This window comes from Vipera ursinii (assembly GCF_947247035.1).
Source record: "Vipera ursinii genome assembly, chromosome: 3".
In the NCBI taxonomy this organism is placed as follows: domain Eukaryota; kingdom Metazoa; phylum Chordata; class Lepidosauria; order Squamata; family Viperidae; genus Vipera; species Vipera ursinii.
The window spans coordinates 210840844-210853091 of NC_139516.1; the positions used below are offsets into that span (position 1 = coordinate 210840844).

At 51.0% G+C, this 12248-nt stretch overlaps 1 protein-coding gene across 2 annotated transcripts in view; it reads left to right on the plus strand.

The window, feature by feature from the left end:
* Positions 1–12248, plus strand: part of ZC3H3 (zinc finger CCCH-type containing 3) — a 204526-nt gene that overhangs the window by 140144 nt on the left and 52134 nt on the right. For both annotated transcript variants that reach the window (XM_083360057.1, XM_083360058.1), the window contains exons 6-8: positions 2353–2440; positions 4837–4995; positions 8342–8411. In XM_083360057.1, the coding sequence (XP_083216183.1) occupies positions 2353–2440; positions 4837–4995; positions 8342–8411 (317 nt within the window). The remainder of the gene's footprint in view (positions 1–2352; positions 2441–4836; positions 4996–8341; positions 8412–12248) is intronic.

Here is a 12248-nt window from a genome sequence, read left to right on the forward strand (position 1 = left end):
TATCTATCTATCTATCTATCTATCTATCTATCTATCTATCTATCTATCTATCTATCTATCTATCTATCTATCTATTTTTATTTTTGATTGATTGATTGATTGATTGATTGATTGAATTTCTATACCGCCCTTCTCCCGAAGGACTCAGGGCGGTATACAGGGCAATAACAACTTTTATCTATCTATCTATCTATCTATCTATCTATCTATCTATCTATCTATCTATCTATCTATCTATCTATCTATTTTTATTTTTGATTGATTGATTGATTGATTGATTGATTGATTGATTGAATTTCTATACCGCCCTTCTCCCGAAGGACTCAGGGCGGTATACAGGGCAATAACAACTTTTATCTATCTATCTATCTATCTATCTATCTATCTATCTATCTATCTATCTATCTATCTATCTATTTTTATTTTTGATTGATTGATTGATTGATTGATTGATTGAATTTCTATACCGCCCTTCTCCCGAAGGACTCAGGGCGGTATACAGGGCAATAAAAGCATTACTTACAAAAGTTAAAATAAAATGAAGTTAATTAAGCCCTAACAATAAATAATTAAAAATACCCCAAACCCTTAAACCAGGCCGGCCTGTTCAAATAAATAGGTTTCCAGATTTAAAACATTACTGTCCTTGCTGGGAAACGAAAATTCCATTTAAAGAAAAGAAAAAAAATAGAAGCAAAGCCGGCTGGGGAATTCTGGGAACTGAAGTTCGCCCAGCATTGCCAGTTCCTGGGCTTGTGCAATAAAAGCCTTGCACAAACTTTATATGCAGGTAGTCCTTCGCCTGCAACACGAACTGAGCCTCAAATTTCTGTGGCTCAAGAAAGCAGTTGTCAAATGGGCTTTGCCCCGTTTCCCCACCTATTTTTTTGGTCGCCTTTGTTAAGCGAATCACACAAGACTGGCTTTCCCCCCTTGACAGAAGCCAGCTAGGAAGATGATTCCATGTTTCCCCAAAAATAAGACCGGGTCTTATGTTAATTTTTGCTCCAAAACTTGCACTAGGACTTATTTTCAGGTTAGGGCCTATATTTGGGGGAAATACAGTACTAAATGCCTCCGTCTGGCTGATGATCTTAAGTGGGGCTTATTTTGGATGAAATACGGTACTAAATGCCTCCATCTGGCTGACGATCTTAAGTGGGGCTTATTTTGGGGAAAATACGGTACTAAATGCCTCCATCTGGCTGACGATCTTAAGTGGGGCTTATTTTGGAGGAAATACGGTACTAAATGCCTCCGTCTGGCTGATGATCTTAAGTGGGGCTTATTTTGGGGAAAATACGGTACTAAATGCCTCCGTCTGGCTGACGATCTTAAGTGGGGCTTATTTTGGGGAAAATACGGTACTAAATGCCTCCGTCTGGCTGACGATCTTAAGTGGGGCTTATTTTGGAGGAAATACGGTACTAACTAGGGACGCGGTGGCTCAGTGGGTTAGGACGCTGAGCTTGTCGATCAGAAGGTCGGCAGTTTGGCGGGTCGAATCCCGAGTGCCGCAGAACAGAGTGAGCGCCTGTTACTCGTCCCAGCTTCTGCCAACCTAGCGGTTCGAAAGCACATCAAAACGCAAATAGAAAAATAGGGACCACTCCGGTGGGAAGGTAACAGCGTTCCGTGCGCCTTTGGCGTCTAGTCATGCCGGCCACATGACCACGGAGACGTCCTCGGACAAGCGCTGGCTCTTCGGCTTTGAAACGGAGATGAGCACCGGCCCCTAGAGTCGGAAACGACTAGCACGCATGTGTGGGTACTAAATGCATCCGTCTGGCTGACGATCTTAAGTGGGGCTTATTTTGGGGGAAATACGGTACTAAATGCCTCCGTCTGGCTGACGATCTTAAGTGGGGCTTATTTTGGGGGAAATACGGTACTAAATGCCTCCGTCTGGCTGACATCTTAACTGGGGCTTATTTTGGGGGGTGGGGCTTATATTACGAACGTCCTGAAAAAAATCACGTTAGACTTTATTTTCCGGGTGGGACTTATTTTCGGGGAGACACGGTTGTAATGATAATCACATGACCCTGGGGCACTGCAACCGTCATAAATATGAGTCAGTGGCCGAGCATCTGGATTTTGATCCCATGACCGTGGGGGATGCTGAAAAATGGGATTCATGACTGTTTTTCACACTTATGACCATCGCAGCATCCTCCACCGTCCTGTGTAGTTACAAGGGTGCCGGAAAAAGGGATTCACGACCGGGGTCATGTGATTATCATTCGAACGGTCACTAAATGAACAGTCGTATGTCGAGGGCCACCTGTAAAGCCCACCTAGATACTCAGGGCAGGGTTCTCTCTCTGAACCGGTTCTCTTTCTCTCCCGCAGCCGCACGGCCGGACTCGGCGCCTGGCGCTCCTGGGTATTCTCCGCCAAGCTGGGCAAGCCGCTCGGTCACCAGCCGCTACATCGCAAGGTTGGTGGTGTTCTTGAAAGCTCCCTGGAGGTCCTGGGAATTCACCCACAGCCGCATTTCAGAGCGGGGAGGGTGACAAGCCAGCCACCGCTGGGCGTCGTCTGTGCTGCAAATCTCTAGATCCCTCTGAAGTTCAGCGTCCCCTTTAGAAAATTCTGTGATTCCCAAAACATCTCCCTCGGAGACCCTACAGATCCCTCAGCCACCGCAGCTACCTGGGTGGGGACCGAAACGGGCAGGGCCCACTCAGTCAGCCGTTGGCCCAGACCATTACGCCAAGATGGCTTTCCATGGAGAGCCATCTTGGCGTAATGGTGAAGGTGAAACCAGGAATCGGTGGGTTCCAGTCCTTCCTCAGGCGCGGAAGCTGCCTGAGCGACTTTGGCCCAATCGCTAGGAGACTGGGAGTTCTAGTCCCAACTTAGGTATGCAAGCTGACTGAGTGCCTTTGGCCCAATTACCAGGAGACGGTGAGTTCTAGTCCTGTCCTAGACACGAAAGCCGGCTGGGTGATTTTAGACCAGCCACCAGGAGACGGGGAATTCTAGTTCTGTCTTAGACATGAAAGCCAGCTGGGTGACTTTGGGCCGGTCACAAAGAGATGAGTTCTAGTCCTCCCTTAGGATGAAAGCCGGTTGGCTGACTTTGGGCCAGTCACCAAGAGACGGTGAATTCTAGTCCTTCCTTTGGCATGAAAGCAGGCTGGGTGACTTTCAGCCAGTCACCAGGAGACGGTGAGTTCTAGTCCTGCCCTAGACATGAAAGCCAACTGGGTGATTTTGGTCCATTCACCAAGAGACGATGAGTTCTCGTCCCACCCTAAGCATGAAAGACGACTGATTTGGGGCCAATCACCAGGAGACCGGGACTTCTAGTCCTGCCTTAGCCGTGAAAGCCAGCTAGGTAACTTTGGGCCAGTCTCTTTGTCGCAGCCCAACCCACCTCGCTGGGTTGTTGTTGCGGAGAAATTATGAGGAGGAAGGAGTACCAGCTACACTTGCGGCCTGGAGTCACTGATAAAGTAATAAAGCCGGGGTGAAAATCAAATAAATAATAATAAAAATTATCCTTGGGCCACTGTGGCAGTTTTTCCAGGAACCAGAATATCACCTACTTTAGGTTATGAAACAAAATCCAGTCCCTCCTCCTTTGTCAAATCCAAAGTGAGTAGCTCAGCCGTGAGGGATCTCTTAGCCAAGACCCACACCTCTGCCTCCTAGGAGTAACCAAGCCTCTCATCCACAGCCCACGTCCATCGGAGAGGGGCGCAGGGCAGCCGCTTCGATTCGGCTTAGATTTTCCCTATCTCCTACATCGCCTTCCAAGCTGAATTTTGGAGCTTGACCCAAGAGAGGCTCAGAGGGAGATGTAAATTACCTTTTCATACACCGCAGTAATTTAATCCCCGCAACGAAGCCCACGCAGGTTAACAATGAACAAATTAATGAATACAACCGGTAGACGTTAGCCCCATCGCTATTGAACGGATTGCTTGAATATTACCGGCACCCGGAGACCCTGTCCCTGCTTTTTTTCAATAAATGCTTTAATAATCTCATTCCGACGCTTGGCTACTCGATACTGAGTGAATTAAAGTGATCGATGCCCACCTGAGACGCAATCTGGAGGTAGGAAGTCCAGTTCTGGTGAAATTTCAACCTGTTCTCCGCTTTCCATCTCATTTCTGTTTCTTTCTTGGAGTTCGGTTTTGCTGTTCTTCCCCACACCACCCCATCTACGCCCGCCCCCCACCCGCAAAAAAACAACAACAACCCCAAGGGGAGAAGCAATTTAGAATTAAGGAGAAATTTCCTGACAGTGAAGACAACCAGTGGAACAGCTGGCCTCCAGATGTTGCGGATGTTGCAACACTGAAGGTTTTTAAGAAGAGACTGGACAGCCATTTGTCTAAGATGGCATAGGGTCTCCTGCCTGAGCAGGGGGTTGGACTAGAGGACCTCCAGGGTCCCTTCCAGCTCCGTTATTCTGTAAGGGTCTCCTGCCTGAGCAGGGGGATGGACTAGAGGACCTCCAGGGTCCCTTCCAGCTCCGTTATTCTGTAAGGGTCTCCTGCCTGAGCAGGGGGTTGGACTAGAGGACCTCCAGGGTCCCTTCCAGCTCCGTTATTCTGTAAGGGTCTCCTACCTGAGCAGGGGGTTGGACTAGAGGACCTCCAGGGTCCCTTCCAGCTCCGTTATTCTGTAGGGCTTTCTGCCTGAGTAGTGGGCTGGACTAGAAGACCTCCAAGGTCCCTTCCAGCTCCGTCATTCTGTAGGGCTTTCTGCCTGAGCAGGGGGTTGGACTAGAGGACCTCCACGGTCCCTTCCCGCTCTGTTACGCTGTTCTGCAAAGCACCTGCATTGTAACCCTGGCCTCTCCTGTCTCCTTCCCTGCAGCCGGGCTGTGCAACGGAGCCTCGCCATCATCCGCCAAGCCAAGCAGCGGAAAGAGCGAAAGAAGGAATATTGCATGTACTACAACCGCTTTGGGAAATGCAACCGGGGCGAGAGCTGCCCGTACATCCACGATCCGGAGAAAGTGGCTGTCTGCACCAGGTCTCTCCTCTTTCTCTTCTCCCTCTGCCCTTCCGGCAAAGCTGGCTGGAAATTTCAGGTTACAGCCCAGCTAGGGTGTCACCTTTTACACCCAGGTCAGTGTTTTTCAATCTGGGCCGCTTTCAGACCTGTGGACTTCAACTTCCAGAATTCCCCAGCCAGCGAATGCTGGCTGGGGAATTCTGGGAGTTGAAGTCCACGGGCCTTCATGTGGCTTAGTTGGGACCACCACCACCCCGCTCTGGGCAGCCTCTTCCGGCAGCACCCCTCAATCAGCTGCTTGCAATTTAGGAGGTCCTCAAAAGCGACCCCCCCCCAAGCTAATGATCGGCTCACTTAACGACGGCTGTGACAAGTTGCCCTAACTCGCTTTTCGACTTGTCGCGTGTGACTGTGCTTGACTGGCTCCGTTAGGGCTGTTACGCCGAGGCCACGAACTCAAGACTGTCCCAAAAAGCACGGATCCAACGGACGAGGAAGAAGTTGGCCAGGACGCCGGACCTCTGGCTGACCGTCCAGCATTTCACCGCGCTGAGGGAGGGAGGGAGGGAGGGAGGGAGACAGACAGACGGACAGCTGAATTCTGGGAATTGCAAGTCCAGACTTCTGAAAGCGGCCCAGGTTGCAAAACACCCTTTTTAGACTCTTGATACGTTTTAGCTTTTTAAAACCCAGGTAGTCCTCCGCTTACGACCACAATTGAGCCACCATTTCTGGTGTTAAACAAGACAGCCGTTAAATGAGCTTTGCCTTTTATTTCACAGCCTGCCTTGCCAGTGAAACCCAGCAGCGTTGGTCACCTTTGGGGGGAGGGGTTGGGACGGGTTAAGCAAATCTGGCTTCCCTGCTTGGCTTCGCTCGTCATTAGGACGCGACCGTCATCAAATACGAGCTGGTTACCAAGCCGTCCAAATTCCGACCCCGGGGACGCCTGTGTGAAACGGTCCCTTCTTTGAGGGCCCTCGTCACGAAACAAAACGGTTGTAAGTTTCAGGACGGCTTGCCACGACAGAAACTTGCCAGTCAGATCGTCCTACCTGATGTCTGTGGAGATCCTCCATCCTCCAGGTCCTGGTTGTCCCAAACCAGGAGGCGACTGGACTTTCTGGTTTTTCTTTGAAGGCGTTTCGCTTCTCATCCCAGAAGCTTCTTCGGCTCCGTACCGGATGGTGGGGAAACGGAAGGATTTAGACTCCTTGCAGACAGCCGGTCATTTGCATCCTTCTAGAGGGTCATTGAGGCCCCCTGGAGGTCTTATTTGTCTCCTCGGGGTCACCTGAGTGTTGCAAATGGGTGGGGAGCCTTCTTGGAACTGCTGAAAGGACTGTGTGGGGGACTGGAGATAGTTGATGTCGTCTTCTTCCCCCTCTGTTGGTGGAGGGGTGTTCAATTTGGAGATAGGTGGGCTCTTGGACCCCTCTTTCAAACCAGCGGTCCTCTCTGTCCAAAATCATCTCCTTCTCCTTATGCTCCAGTGAATTAGGCTTGTGTCTCTCTCTGAGCCGCTTCCAAATGTTATCTGGATTTGCTGGATTTTCAAAATATGCTTTCTCCCCCTTTAGCCTAGGCCAGGGGTGGGGAACTTTGGCTCTTTAATGACTGGTGGACTTCAACTCCCAGAATTCCTGAGCCAGCCATGCATGGCTGGCATTACCCCCCCGTCGATAGGGCTCGCAACTTGGGCGTCCTCCTGGATTTGCGGATCAGTTTTGAAGATCACATAGGAGCTGTGACCAGGGGGGCTTTTGCCCAGGTTCGCCTGGTGCGCCAGTTGCAGCCCTATCTGGACCGAGATGCCTTGCGCACAGTCACTCATGCGCTCGTGACCTCCCAATTGGACTACTGCAACACTCTCTACATGGGGCTGCCCTTGAGGACCACTCCGAGGCTTCAACTGGTGCAGAATGCGGCCGCGCGAGTTGTGATGGGGGTTTCCCGATACTCCCGTGTAACACCTCTTCTCCGCGAGCTGCATTGGCTTCCGGTTGCCCTCCGGGTGAGATTCAAGGTGCTGGTGATGACCTATAAAGCCCTGAATGGCTTGGGTCCGGGATATCTGAGGGAACACCTGCTGCCGGCATCAAGCTCCCTTCGTCCTGTGCGCTCCCACAGGGAGGGCCTTCTCAGGGTGCCGTCGGCAAAGGATTGCCGGAGGGCGACACCCAGGGGAAGGGCCTTCTCTGTGGGCGCGCCTGCCCGTTGGAACCAGTTACCCGTAGAGCTCAGGACTGCCCCAAATTTTTGTTCGTTCCGCCGGGACCTGAAGACCTGGCTCTTCGAGCTTTCCGGCCAGGACTGAGAACTTTTGATTTTTAACCTATTGTAACTGGGGGTTTTAATTAGAGTTAAGGGTTTTAGATTTAATCAAGGATAATTTAATTTATTTTAATTTGTTATTAACTTTTGTATTGTTATATTGTCTTAATTGCCTTGTGAACCGCCCTGGGTCCCACGGGAGAAGGGCTGTATATAAGTTTAAATAATAATAATAATAATAATTATTATTATTATTATTATTATTATTATTATTATTATTATTATTATTATTATTATTTAAAAAAGAGCCATGGTTCCCCATGCTGGCTCAGGAATTCTGGGAGTTGAAATCCACCAGTCATAAAAGGCCCACAGTTCCCCGTGCTGGGTTGGGATTTCTGGGAGTTGAAGTCCACAAGTCATGAAAGGCCCACAGTTCCCCGCTTCTAGCCTAGGCAATGGTTGGCTTCAACTTACAACCGTTTATTTGTTTAGCGACTGCTTGAAGTTACAACGGCACTGAAAAAAGTGACTCCGAACGGTCCTTGCACAGTATCCCCGTGGTCCTGTGATCAACATTCAGGCGCATGGCAACAGGCGTGTATTTACCATCTCGGTAATCACGGGATCGCCATTTGCGATCTCCCCAGCCAGCGTCCGGCGAGCGAAATCAAGGAAGGCAGCCCTAATTTGCTTGATGACAGCCTGTTTCTCTTAATGTTGGGCGTGACGAACAAGGACCACACGTGAGGCTCCGGTTAAGCTGATTTATCGCTCATGCCTGTACGTCAGAATTGAATCGGTTCATGCTTGGCACTGAACGGGCGCTTGGGTTAAAAGGTTTTGAGAAGGGTCAGGAGTGGTTATGACAATGTAACAATGCCAGGCTGATTCCTCTCTTGACTCCACCACCACCCCCAGGCTCTCTCCTTCTGCAACTGCAGCGATTTGCTTAATGACTGTGGTTTTTTTTTTTGTTTAAAAAACAAAGGTTATGAAATCAGGCGCACCTCTCTTTTAACAATTGCCTTGTCCCCTCCTTACTCTCTGGATCTCCTAACCCTAACCCTCTCTTTGGTCCGCTCGACAGATTCCTCCGCGGCGCATGCAAGAAGACGGATGGGACGTGTCCCTTCGCGCACAAGATTTCAAAGGACAAGGTCGGTTCGTCGTCTCGGTCACTAAGTGGCTCTCTGCGGAGACAGCAAGGGGGGGTGGAAAGTTTCCGACACTTCCTAACCTCGTTCATTTGCACATCCCTCGACGCAGCATTTCCCACAGTTACGGGGCTAATGAGTGCAGAGTGTGTCTCTTGCATCCCAACTTAAAGTAGCGGCACTTTAGCACATTACGCCGGGTGCCGCTCGGCAGCATTGAGTCTGTCTGCCACTTTAGCAGGGCTTACTGGTGTAAAGGGTAAAGTCAACACAAACACACATAGACACACGCACACAGAGAGACGCACCCCCCCACACACCAGCTGATTTGCTCCTTGTGCCTTGATTCCTTGGCCACGAAACCCATCCCTCACACACACACACACACACACACACACACACACACACACACACACACCAGTTTGAAGAACACCCTTCAAACTCTGCCTTCTGCACATTGATCCCAGCTACCACAATAACAAAGTTGGTGGGTGCTCCAACATTCGAGGTTTTTAAGAAGAGAGCGGGCAGCCATTTGACTGTTGTTAGTTGCGAAGTCGTGTCCAACCCATCGCGACCCCATGGACAACATTCCTCCAGGCCTTCCTGTCCTCCACCATCTTCTGGAGTCCATTTAAGCTCAGGCCTCCTGCTTCAGGGACTCCGTCCAGCCACCTCCTTCTCTGTCGTCCCCTTCTTCTCTTGCCCTCAACCTTTCCCAGCATGAGGCTCTTCTCCAGTGAGTCCTTCCTTCTCATTAGGTGGCCAAAGGATTTGAGTTTCAACTTCAGGATCTGGCCTTCTAAAGAGCAGTCAGGGTTGATCTCCTCTAGGACTGACCGGTTTGATCGCCTTGCAGTCCAAGGGACTCGCAGGAGTCTTCTCCAGCACCAGAGTTCAAAGGCCTCAATTCTTGGGCGCTCAGCCTTTCTTATGGTCCAACTTTCACTGCCATACATTGCAACTGGGAAGACCATGGCCTTGACTATATGCACTTTTGTTGACAGGGTGATGTCTCTGCTTTTTAGTGTGCTGTCTAGATTTGCCATGGCTTTCCTCCCGAGGAGCAAGCGTCTTTTAATTTCTTGGCTGCAGTCCCCGTCTGCGGTGATCTTGGAGCCCAGGAAAATAAAATCTGTCACCACTTCCATTTGACTGGGATGGTCTAGGGCAGGGGTCTCCAAACTTGGCCATTTTTAAGACTTGTGGACTTCAACTTCAGCTCTTTTCCGATTGATTCTTTGGGGGCTTTAAATGCAAGCAGAGCGGGGTGCTTCTGCTCCCCTCATTCAGTCTGGAGCCCCCCCCTTCCCCCCCCTGCAGCTTCCTCGGTGTAGGTGAGAGCCGGTTGCCGGTGATTTATAGCTGCCTGGCTGACTTCTGCACTTGATCCTGTAGCTCCCTGTTAACCTGGTAATTACCAGAAAAAGGTGGCGTCTGCCTCGTTTATCAAAGCGGAGCCGCAAGAAAGCAGCTGGCGAGTTAATTCCTCCCGCAGACAAAGGGTCTCCCGCCACGTTTGGACCCTCCTTGCAAACCCGAGTTGAGCCCTTCCTTTTAAGGCCCCTTCCCCACGGCCTGAGGGTGCCCAGAGGAGGGGAAGGGCCCAGCGCTTTATGCTGGGGACTCTTCGGCCTCTCTCTGGCTGACAGCCGGGATTTGCCTGCTGGAAGGATCGCCGGATAATGTGTTTTATTCATTTCCTTCGTGGCACTTAGGAAGCGCCCGGCTTCCCTCAACTTACAGGCCCCAATAAAGGGGAATATTTGTAGCTCGGGGCGGAAACGAAGGCACCTTGATGTTCGCTCCGCTTGGCTCTTTTCTTGCAGACGTTTCGTTACCGAACTGAATAGCATCCCTCGCGCTGATCACTTGCACACAGGTGATGTTACTCAGTTTGGGTAATGAAGGGTTTGCAAGGAAACCACCAAGCTCAGAGAACACCAAGGACCCCACAGTCCTTTCCTCCTCTTCCTCCTCCTCCTCCTCCTCCTCCTCCTCCTCCTCCTCCTGCTCCTCCTCCTCCTCCAGCACACCCCACTCCCTTCTAGCACTGATGATATTACCTAGTTGGGTAATAAAACATCTGCAAGCAAACAGCCAAGAGACACCAAGGACCCCACAGCTCTCTTCCTCCTCCTCCTCCTCCTCCTCCTCCTCCTCCTCCTCCTCCTCCTCCTCTTTACAAACACTCCTGCAAGAAAACCACCAAGCTCAGAGAGCAGCAAGGACCCCTCATCTCTGGTCTTCTTCTCCAGGACCTCTCCTCCTCCTCCTCTCTGCAAACCCCACCCCCTCCCTTCTAGCATTGCTGATGTGACCTAGTTTGGGCAATGAAACGTCTGGCAGAAAGCCACCGAGCTCAGAGGGCACACGGGACCCCTCACTTAACCAACCCCAGTTGAGGATCACGTGATCCCCAGGATAAGTGCAGGTAGCCCTCGCCTTGTCCGACCACGATCGAGCCCAACATTTCTGTTGCTAAGCGAGACGCCCCATCTTACCACTGCTTTTGCCATAGCTGTTGCTTAGTTTGTATTTGCGCCAGTTGGGTTAATCCGGATCCTGGGATGAAAACGGCAGGTGACGGGGGGCGCTCGGAGGCCTGATGCCAAGGCAGGAGTCTCCGTTGGGGACCCCCACACACACCCCAGAACGGGGCCCCTTCGGATGAGAAGGGTCTCTTTGACCCCTGAAGGGAGAGGGGAGGAAGGCTCCCTTCCCTGGGCCTTGGCTGAGGGTTCTGAGGTGGTCAGCAAGCCTGAATTTGGCAGGTGGATGGAGTCAGATTGTCCTGGTGCACACCTGCACTCTCAATTCGGTTATCCAGACCGTGGGGATTGTAGGCGAACAGTTCCAGCTCTTCGGGTGACCAACATAGGACCTTTCAGAAGTAGCGGCCAGCTTTTTAAAAAGCCCCTAGGCCAGGGGTAGGCAACCTTGGCTCTTTTAAATTTAGATTTTATTAGATTTATATACCGCCCTTTCCCGAAGGACTCAGGGCGGTTTACAGGGCATTTTAAAATCACATCAATATAAAATACAAAGTTAAAAGGGAATTAAAAGATTAAGTTATCCCTGAAAATAAAACCCCAGTTAAAATTCTCAGCCTGGGTCAGAGAGCTCAAAGAGCCAGGTCTTCAGGTCCCGGCGGAATGAGCGTAGGTCAGGGGCAGTCCTGAGCTCCACGGGCAGCTGGTTCCAGAGGGTAGGCGCACCCACAGAAAAGGCCCTCTCCCTGGGTGTTATCCGCCGGCAATCTTTTACGACTCGTGGACTTCAACTCCCAGAATTCCTGAGCCAGCATGGGGGAACTACGGCCCCTTCATGACTTGCGGACTTCAACTCCCAGAATTCCTGAGCCAGCATGGCTCAGCTTGGAAGCCTCTCCCTTTTCCCTCAGCGTGCCTGGCTCAGGAATTCTGGGAGTTGAAGTCCATAAGTCATAAAGCGGCCTAGGCCTAGGCCAGGGGTAAGAAACCTTGGCTCTTTTATGACTCGTGGACTTCAACTCCCAGAATTCCTCAGCCAGCATGGCTCAGCTTGGAAGCCTCTCCCTTTCCCCTCAGCATGGCTGGCTCAGGAATTCTGGGAGTTGAAGTCCATGAGTCATAAAGCGGCCTAGTCCTAGGCCAGGGGTAAGAAACCTTGGCTCTTTTATGACGCGTGGACTTCAACTCCCAGAATTCCTGAGCCAGCATGGCTCAGCTTGGAAGCCTCTCCCTTTTCCCTCAGCGTGGCTGGCTTAGGAATTCTGGGAGTTGAAGTCCACAAGCCATGAAGGGGCCATAGTTCCCTCGTGCTGGCTCAGGAATTCTGGGACTTGAGGTCCACCAGTCA